General features: G+C 36.3%; 1 protein-coding gene across 6 annotated transcripts; it reads right to left on the bottom strand.

The window, feature by feature from the left end:
* Positions 1 to 560: 560 nt before the first annotated feature.
* LOC135581639 (uncharacterized) lies at positions 561 to 9,718 on the bottom strand. Of its 6 annotated transcripts, none has more exons than XM_065189609.1 (4): positions 9,507 to 9,718; positions 5,981 to 6,152; positions 3,852 to 5,678; positions 561 to 924 (listed from the first exon to the last, which is right to left on the bottom strand). In XM_065189609.1, exons 3-4 carry the CDS (start codon positions 5,653 to 5,655, stop codon positions 635 to 637), a joined length of 2,094 nt encoding a protein of 697 aa, XP_065045681.1. In that variant the 5' UTR covers positions 5,656 to 5,678; positions 5,981 to 6,152; positions 9,507 to 9,718; the 3' UTR covers positions 561 to 634. The 6 variants fall into 6 exon arrangements, with proteins under 6 accessions (XP_065045681.1, XP_065045682.1, XP_065045683.1 ...); XM_065189610.1 differs by having other exon boundaries at positions 5,996 to 6,152; XM_065189611.1 differs by having other exon boundaries at positions 5,981 to 6,094.
* Positions 9,719 to 9,847: the final 129 nt, after the last annotated feature.

Here is a 9,847-nt window from a genome sequence, read left to right as displayed (position 1 = left end):
ATGTAATATAATCTAATGACAATAAAAGTCTTAACACAAGTATTTTCTTTACATTAGCGAGCTTTGGTAGTGAACGGATCACAAATTTCTCCCTATAACATATTTTTTGTTTTTGCTTTAGGATAAAGTTGGTTTCTTGATTTCCTTGTCACGATTAATCTACTTATAGTTGGTAAGTTCTTATTACCATATTGTATTCTTGTTTTAATTCCTCACTATTATGCTAGCAATTTTTCTTTATAGGAATTGCAACATGAAAAATTACCATCTTATAATTTGTCTTACAGAATGCTAAGATCACAGTCATGAGCAGCTGAGGCGTACTAAGTAACATGCGCAATTCTATGTGGGGAATTGCTGCTATTCCCTGTATAAATCCTTGAATGCGATTAAAATAGAACATTGTCGATTCGGTGCCAACCAACTTGCTGATAAGTAATAAATTTCTGTTTTGTGCTCTTCCCAAAAAACAAAAACAAAAAAAACGGTCATGTTGTATAGCCATCCGCCATCAATCTCGAACTCAGAGCACAAATCAAATGGAGGCACACACAAAGGGATCAGGAGAAGCTGTTGCCCACTACCATTGTTCAAAAAAAGCATTACAAGTTGTCAGAGTTCATATAACAAGCTGTCAGTTTCTATCTACAATCCATTCTTCCAAGGGCTTAAGGTCATCATGGCCGAGCTCGATCTCCTGCTTCAAGCTGGACGGTGAATGCCACAGGCGACGGTTGTAATGGACAAACTCGAGATCACGAGACCTCTGCTGTTCCATGCAGTTCCTTCCCTCAGCATGTAACTGCTCCGACAGATCCTTCCTTAGCATGTACCTCGAGGCACCACTGCAAGCCTGGCTTAGGATTTTGACGGCGAACTTTTGTAGTTCTGGGCATTGCCCTCCGTGCATTGACCACCACATATCTGCAATGTGAAAGAAAGAGATTGATCTCAGAATCCTACACAAAAATTAGAGATCTGCACGGGGATCGGCCTAAGAGAAATGAGGTCAGGGTTATCACATTATGGATCAGTGAAACTTGAGGTGTCTATCTCTTTATATAGTTCATCCCAGTCAACGATTAATCACTAAATACACAAAATGAGCTTGGTCGTAAAGAATGAGAGTTGCTGAACAATGAGAACTCAACATTAGTCATGGGAGCAATGACAATTATGAAGGTAACAGTTTTAGCCAACTAAAAGGACAGATAGAATGTGATGCACTTTTCATTATTAGGCAAAACGTCGTTCAATGAAAGTTCAGCCTAAAATTTTTATCCTCCACGACATCTTGAATATACCATGTGATTCCTGAAAAGTAAACAAGTAGACAATTCAGGGCTGAAACAACCTCGATCACAGCCAAACACTCTTGGCTAAGAGCTAATAATTTTTAAATAGTGGTTTTGAGTTCCATTTTGATTGCACTGTTCGATGACTGCATGACATGCTATCTTGAGGAACAGCTTTGAACATACACTCCACTTATGTTCCCACAGATATATCAGACAGTTTTACATGGCATAAAGTCTGTCCCTACAGTCAGATGAAGACCTTCAGTTACAGAGTTGAGCTGAGTTAAGCTATCTCTAGATAAAATGCATATTTATCAACATATCACCATATAAGTGTGGTTTGATTGTTATGGTTATATTCTATCTCATATAAGATATTACCAAAAGCACTAAAACCTGTAAAGGATAAATGTAGTTATTTTTAAAACACTAACATATCACTGTATCGGTGCCATCAGAAATTAATCGTGACAAGAGTTATAAAGTAAAAATGTCCTTTCATCATATAACAAGGTAAGCTAGATCAGAAACCTTTTTCTTTTTTCTTTTAGAGTTCAGCATTACAAGTCAAAATCCCTCTTCTAGATAACACAAGGTCAACACCTAGTTAGTCTCATAAAGAGTCTATGTATCTATGTTAGAAACTTCACAAGAATTATGAGCTTCTTAGCTTTTTTCGTCTTACCATAGTTATTTTCTATCAAAAAAAAAAAAAAAACAATTTGATCAATATCACACTATCACACCAAGTCATCTCATAGAGTGAGCTTCTTAGTATTTTCTTGTTGTCTTACCATAGTTATTTTCTATCAAAAAAACAATTTGACTGAAATCATCATACCTGCAGGAGACAAGAAAGGTAGGAAACTGTGGCGACACAATTTATTTCCTTTTGACTTTTTAGCTTCTATAGAAGAACGGTACTGAACATGTAGATCAACATTTTAACAGCTGAAGAATATCCTACCCAAAGTACATTGTATCAATATCTTGTACATTTTCTTAAAACATAATTCATAAGCCGTTTGGTTGCATACAGCTAACATTTTGCCTAATGTTCTTAATATATCATGTAAACCTTAGATTCTGTTCTTTCCTTGTGATGTGACTACATCTTTCAACTGCTTTGTAATCCCTAATTGTTGCATATGAATAGTAGTCTTGCAACATTGTCTTCCCCTCTGAAAAAAGTAAACAAAGAAAATGTATTCCTCTCTCTGTTTGGAGTTTCTTTATTCTCATGCTATTTCTGTTAGATCTTTCAATTTAAGTGTCACAAACAATCTTTCAGTTTCATGTTATATTGGACTGTCCTTAAACTTTTTCCAAGATAATTTTCACCCATAATCAATATAGTTAAATTGCAAATATATTGAAGTCTAGCTTATCGAAACCTTGACAAATCATTAGCATCTGTATTAGCTTTTATCTAGTACTTTGGTTTCAGCAGAACACCACAGGAATTTCTGGCTCAAAAGATATTCCAGATACCTTAACCACGATTTGTTATTTTTCTCAAGTTTTGAGTTCTATTGTGCATACTACCCTTCAAATTGATATTTTCTTCTGTACTTTTGAAAACTTGTTTTTGTGTTAGTGCCTTTCTCTACCATCTCAAACAATTTATCAAGCTAAGCTGGATTTAGTAGTGGCCCTCATCAACCAACCTTTCGATACAACCAAATCTCTCTGCTTATTTAGAAGTCGCCCTCATCAACCAATTGTCCTTTAACAGTTTATTTAGGGACTTCCACTTTCAAATCTCTCTGCTTCAGTACAAGGTGCATTTATTGATCCTCCCCACATCAGCAGGAGTTTGATGCACAGACTATCCTTTATTAGTTACCAAAAAAATTAGGAATAATAAGTGACATTTCAAGTCTGGGATGGTAAATTGACTAAGAAGGCAGTCACAAATATCTTCTATTTCAAAGGTTAAAAGAGCAAATACCAACTTTTGATGTTTTGCAATATCAACATTTTAAGTGAATGGATATGTAATTGCAAACCCATCTAAAATTCGGATCCGGGACCATTGTTTTTTACTCACCTCAATCAACAAACTATTAATGCAATATTCAATCATTTAAATTTAGTTCATGTAACAACAATAACAACAAAACCATAAGTCTTAATTATTTTGGGTCGACTCCATAGATCTTTTGTCGCCATCAAAATCAGTCATTAAATTTAGTTCATGCATTTTAGGAAATTAATTGAACTGCAATTCTTACCCAAAAGGAGTTGCGAGCTATTTCAGTAATGTGTTTGCTTTTACTTGGACATTGTCTTTCAGTCATACAAGAGGAAATAAGTACCAACAATTGGAGCACCCTTTGCAGAGTAGCAAAACTAACTCAACCATAAATCATTCTTAGCAAATAGCACCACACTCCAGTAAGTACTACATCCTCATCTGCTCTTGCTAGTGGCTTTTCTATGTTCTATATATAGCATAATTAACAAAGAAAATGACAGTTGAAGGGCATGGATTAACTGTGACAAGTTATTGCAATAGCTGAGACAAATTTTGAGTGAGGATATCTCTCTTACCTGGTGAAATTTTACTTCTTTGATCAACTGCTGCATCCCCAGAAAAAACACCTTTAGCCTCTCTATACTCATCAAGTTGGAGAACTATGAGCTCTTGGTCCTGTTGGTCCACAGTCATTTTCACAATGCAGTACAATATTCCATTAGTGACTTCAGCATCAATATAGAAATCACTCGAATAGAAGAGACTTGGGTTCAAAAAGTATCCAGCAGAATGAAGAGGGCTGTGGAGATGGTTGTCCCATATATCATCTACTAGAGTCCATATAGGATCATATCTTGCTTCTTCATGTCCCAAATTCCTTTTAATCTTTTCCTTCGCACGATCAATGGAATCATATAAGAAACCCATTGGAGACCTATCTGTTCCACTGATCTGGTGCAAAATGTCAAGTAGTGGATTTGTGATCTTCAAGACATCAACTGCAGCAACCCAAAACGAAGAATCTTTCACCAACTTAGAAATGCTTTTGCCCTTTATTTTAGAAGCCAAATCTGAGGTAGTCCATGTTGGAGAGTTAAACATGTAGGCCAAATTCTCTCTTTCAGATACCATGTTTTGCAATGTGATGAATGGTGTCACCGATTTCAAGTTGGAGGTTCTGACAAGATCACCTCCACGAACGTGTTTTCTCAATAGTTTTAGAGCTAAGGCATTGCTGTAAATAAATTTTGTAATGGCCTTAGCATCACTCAGTACTTTCTTGACATAATCTTGAGCTTCAATTTTCTCAAAAATGATATTTATACAATAATCTGCAGATAACGTCCAAAATATAGATCGGTATTTCTCCATTATCTTTTTTCCTGCAGCCTCAATGCAGTCTGATGTGTCATGAGCAACAACTTGAACAACATACTTAACACCTACCTCCTCAATGACATTACAAATTAATAAGAATAGTGTGTCAACATCATCAACAGCATCAGATGCTTCTACAGATCTCAAAAAAATGGTGCCTAGGGGGCAATTCACTAGAAAACTTATGAAGCTCCTGCCCCTTGGATCAGTCCAACCATCTAGCAAGATGCTACAACCAGTTCGGCCCCAAGATTGTTTCACACCCTCCACATGCTTAAGAACTTCTTTTACCTCTTCATGTAGTATTGTTCCCTTCAATTCATCATAGGTTGGTACCTTGTATCCAGACCCACAACCAATAACAGCATCCATCATTCCCTGAAAAGAAGGTAACTTGACATTGGCAGTATCAATGCCAGCCTCAAAGAAGAACCTACCAATACACCTTGCTGCATGCCATGCTGATTCATCCTTCACTTCTTCCTTGACTATCCTGTACATGTTTTCTGTAATGAATGGACTGGGGCTGCACCAATTTACAGTTTCAGCTGAGTGAGGCTCTAAAGTGTTCACTCCCTTCACCAGGGACTGTTTAGGACAAAAATTATTTACGCTAGAGCTCTCTCCCACATTGATCTCTGTTCGTCCAGAGCTATTAACTGAATTAATACCAGGGGTTAGTTTGAGTTGGCAACATCTCTGTTTGCTTGATGCAGGAGAAAAGTTCCTTTTCAAAGGAAGTTCAGGATGTTCTATTCTTCCAACCTCCTTCAGCAGCCTTTCTTTCTTCTTCCCAAGCAAAGCATCCCTCATCTGAGTTCTGACCATGGCTGGAACTTCAATGCATGCAGTCACATCACTCCCAACAGCAGCCAGGTGGTGCTTGAGACGGTTAAAGCCATTCACCTCCTTTCCGCAGTACTTGCATCGAACTCTCCTCTTCTCCTCGTCAATAGAAGTTCCATGTTCCTCAATTGTATCTTCAACAGCGACTGTACTCATAACTTATGAGTTCCCTGCACCACCTGATTTATAACAATATCAAGCTCTAAACAAGAGATAAACAATAAATTATTCCCATGTAATCTTAATTTGGACAAGTCACAGATATCATACAAAACTCAAGTGTATTGAAACCATGATGTGTACATTGTATGAAACATAGACAAACTGAAATGATAATTTTTCATAAATCAAAATCCAAAAGCAATATACCTCAGAAGCACATAATTGAAAAACTTTTTTTGCACAATGCAAAAGAATGAAAAATCAATCATCTATAGTTCTTAGAAAAACACAAAAATGCATGAATAAGGGGTCACATTACCAGAAACCAGATTACCAGTATGTGCCATCATTTTGATGATAAGAAGTTGATTTTTATACCAACAGCCCACTTATCATCTCAATCATAAGATGTCCATCTTTTGGCAGTCAATACCTTCATTGAGGAGGGATATAGTCAAAGAAATTCTGAACAAGAATTGTCACTTGGTGCACTGCATTAGACCCAACATTATGCAACTTATAATAATAATTCATGCAACAAAATTGTATTCTTAATTCTGGACTAGAAAGATGGAAGTACAACAGAAGAATAAGATAATACAAAATAAAGCAAGGGAAAGCAGCCAAAAATCTCAAGAAAGATAAACCATGTTACCAGTGAGAGGGAGGATGAAATAAGATGCGTTGAATTCGATCTTCAAATCTCTAAAAGCTAGAGCAGAGTTACAAACACCAGCAGCAGAAAACTTTCTTTCTGCCTTTGCTCTCTGAGTTGATGGGAACCAAGAAAGAGACTGAGAGGAAAGTGAGAAAGAGGTGATTTTTTTTATGTTACTTGCACCAAAGGCATATTGCCCAGGGATGGACTGAGGCTCATGAAACTCTGACAGTTCAGATCCTCCCCATCATCTTTCCATCTACACCCTTGAATAACTTTGTGAATCATGTTTCGTGGATGTCAAGTTTGATGAGCCTCAAAATAAGGGTGAACATTTGATCATTACCATATTCACATCAGTACTATTTTTATTTGATGAATATAATAACACAGAAAATTCAGATGCTCTCAGTCATCTTTTGATCTATGGCTTGTAGAATTTTATGAATTGTGCTTCATGGATGTCAAGTTTGATGTGCCTCGAGATAAGGCTGAGCATTTGATTATTACCATAATCTATTACTATTCAATGAACATGAGAAGAATACAAATGAAAAAATATTATGGACAGTGAACGACGTAAACACTGCCAATGCCGATCCCAAGCCTAGATGAAAAAGGTGGAGGGTTGCGTTAGGTTACTGACAACCAACGTAAAACTATGTCATAACTCGTGAGTATGGATCTTAACCAATTTCAGTATAGAGTTAAGTAGTCACCCAGAAGTGACGTGAGGTACCTTCACCACCTAGATGTCCCGAATTGCAAACAGTGGGCTAGGAGGACGCCCGAAAGCAGCCCATCACAACGGCGCCCAGATGTGGTGCCGAGTAGGCAAGGGTTCTCTCATTGTTTTGGACCAATGAGAGTAAAGATGTTAGTCCAAGAACAGAGAGTTAGGTTAGCAACTTGAAATATAGGAACATTTTCAGGGAAAGAATTAGAATCGATAGACACTATGATATGAAAAATAATAAATGTTATTTTCTTACAATAGACTAAATGGGTAGAAGATAAATCTAGAGAGATTGATAGTACTGAATTTAAAATTTGGTCTACAAAAAAAGTTAAACAAAGAAATGGTGTAGAAATTATTGTTGATAAGGATCTTAAGAATAATTTTATAAATGTAAAAGGATTTGTAGATCTAAAATTTATGAAAGGACGAGATGTTTTAAATGTCATTAGTGCTTATACTCCTCGAGTTGGATTAGATGATTAAACCAAAAGAGAATTTTGGGAAAGCTTAGATGAAATCATTCAAGAAATACCTATAATCGAAAAATTTATAATTGGAGGAAATTTGAATGATCATATAGGATACACATATGGTGAATATAAAGGGGTGCATAAGGGCTTTGGTTGTAGAGAAAGAAATGAAGATGATAGTATAATTTTAGATCTTGCAAATTTTGTATGATCCTATAATTATAAATACTCACTTTAAAAAGAGAGATGAATATTTAATTACTTATAAGAGTAGTCATAGTTGTAGTTAAATAAATGTTTTTCTCACTAGAAGTATAGATAAAATTATTTGTAAGAATTCTAAAGTTATACCTGACAAATGGAGATAGAGTTAATCATAGTGTCCCAAATAATAGAGTTTATCTATCGGCACAAATCAAGAATTAATCATAATGTCATACGAACCAATAGAGGCATCAATAGAGTTAATGTATAATGTTGCATGAAAATGATATTCTAAGATAGTAACCAACAATATAACACTAAATTATAGTATATCTTGGAAACTCATAAATAAAATAGCTCAAGAGATAAAGAAAAGACGGGATTATACAAACTGAATATTAGCATATCCATATATGCATCCACTTTCATTTACTGAACATGAAAAACAGATAGGATAGTACCAACTATGCATGCACCAATGGATATGGATAAATGATGTCAGATATTTAATTAAACAGATTGACATATCAACTGAATATTAACAATTTTTATTTCTATTAATAACATATTGTGAATAGAATTGCCATTGCAGTTTGTCATTTTCCTAAATTACAACTTGAACCCTTATTAGACCATTTTTAATTAAAAACGCCTTAGATAACACAAAGTTTAATCTTTTTCCTAAATTTTAAAATCACTTTCTTTAAATTCTGACTATTTTACTAAGTCATGTTTCCATGCCCAATTGATTGAATTAATTGGCACACGTACATAATGAGGGCATACAATGACATGGTATACACAAGAGAGTTAATTGTATTGTTCTTGAGAAATGAGAGTATGTAGATGTTGCTTGGTACACGTGTGCATATCAGAAATACCAACAATTACATAATTGGTATGAAGGGTGTAGTATTAAATCCAAACCAAAATGGGGAAGCAGGTGTCCATCAGCTTTATACATGGAGTATCCACTGGCAAAGTTCAGTCTTGTTAACCTAAGTGCAGAGAGTATCAAACTAGAAAATTAAATCATTAATCTAAATGTTCAATTTTAAATCCAATTGAGGTCCAAAACCTCGAATAACGATACAATATATGTAAAGAAAATTATTTTGTCATCGGTATTGTGTTCTAAAACTTATAGTGACATCATTTAGTGAAATTTCATTAGACTGAGTGATTAACTTTTCTCCTACAACTGCAACTATGTACAGGAGATGGTAAACCCTCGAGGCATGACTTGAATTCAGAATCCTTCTTATTCAATGGAAATAACTTATATCCCTAGTTTATCCTACTTAGATTACTTCCTTACTTGAAGCTATACCTAGGAGGTCCTTCTTTCCCTCGAGTAAAGAAGGCCCTTTAGGAGAGCTCAACAATGCTAACTCGCACAAAAGCAAAAGGAACGATCTTTAAGAAGAAAAAAACCACCATACCAACGCAATATTAACTCCAAGCTTGCAATCGCCCAACAAAACCCAACGCTCAAAGAAGCAAAACGTGGAGGAATACCGCAACATCAACTCAAGCGGAAAAGAGGATTTATCGGGGAAACCCTTGCGTTCTTGATTGCAAACTGATTTGCAATCGCCCAACAAAACCCAACGCTCAAAGAAGCAAAACGTGGAGGAATACTGCAACATCAACTCATGCGGAAAAGAGAACTTATCGGGGAAACCCTTGCGTTCTTGATCGCAAACTGAAAAAAATGCGACCCAGGAGTAGCATTACACCCCAGAGTTGCAGAAGAGGGGACGCTGTCACCAACCTGAACAATGCGAAGTCTGTCACTCATGAGAGGAGAGGTGGCGCACCGCTGCAGGCCGGCTTTTGGTGGCTTCACGGTGGTCGGGTCGTGGTTTAACAGCGGCAAATTGATAGCCGAGTCGCGAATACCACCGGCCGGAGAAGACAGCCAATTAATTGTATTTCTCATTTTCTTATAATAAACAGAAAATTAACTCGAAAATTGGACAAAAGAGGAGATGCGAAAGGATGGATTTGAGGGGATGTCAGTGAGCCGTCGAGCTTAAGATGCGTGTTTCCAGCGCCGATCGTCGATCCAGGCCGTCCGTTGAAAACTTGGGGAATCGTGCATCGTTCATATCG

Source organism: Musa acuminata, chromosome BXJ1-6, assembly GCF_036884655.1.
Source record: "Musa acuminata AAA Group cultivar baxijiao chromosome BXJ1-6, Cavendish_Baxijiao_AAA, whole genome shotgun sequence".
NCBI lineage: Eukaryota > Viridiplantae > Streptophyta > Magnoliopsida > Zingiberales > Musaceae > Musa > Musa acuminata.
The sequence above is the reverse complement of the archived record's forward strand: the minus strand, read 5'-3'. Positions and strand labels throughout refer to the sequence as shown.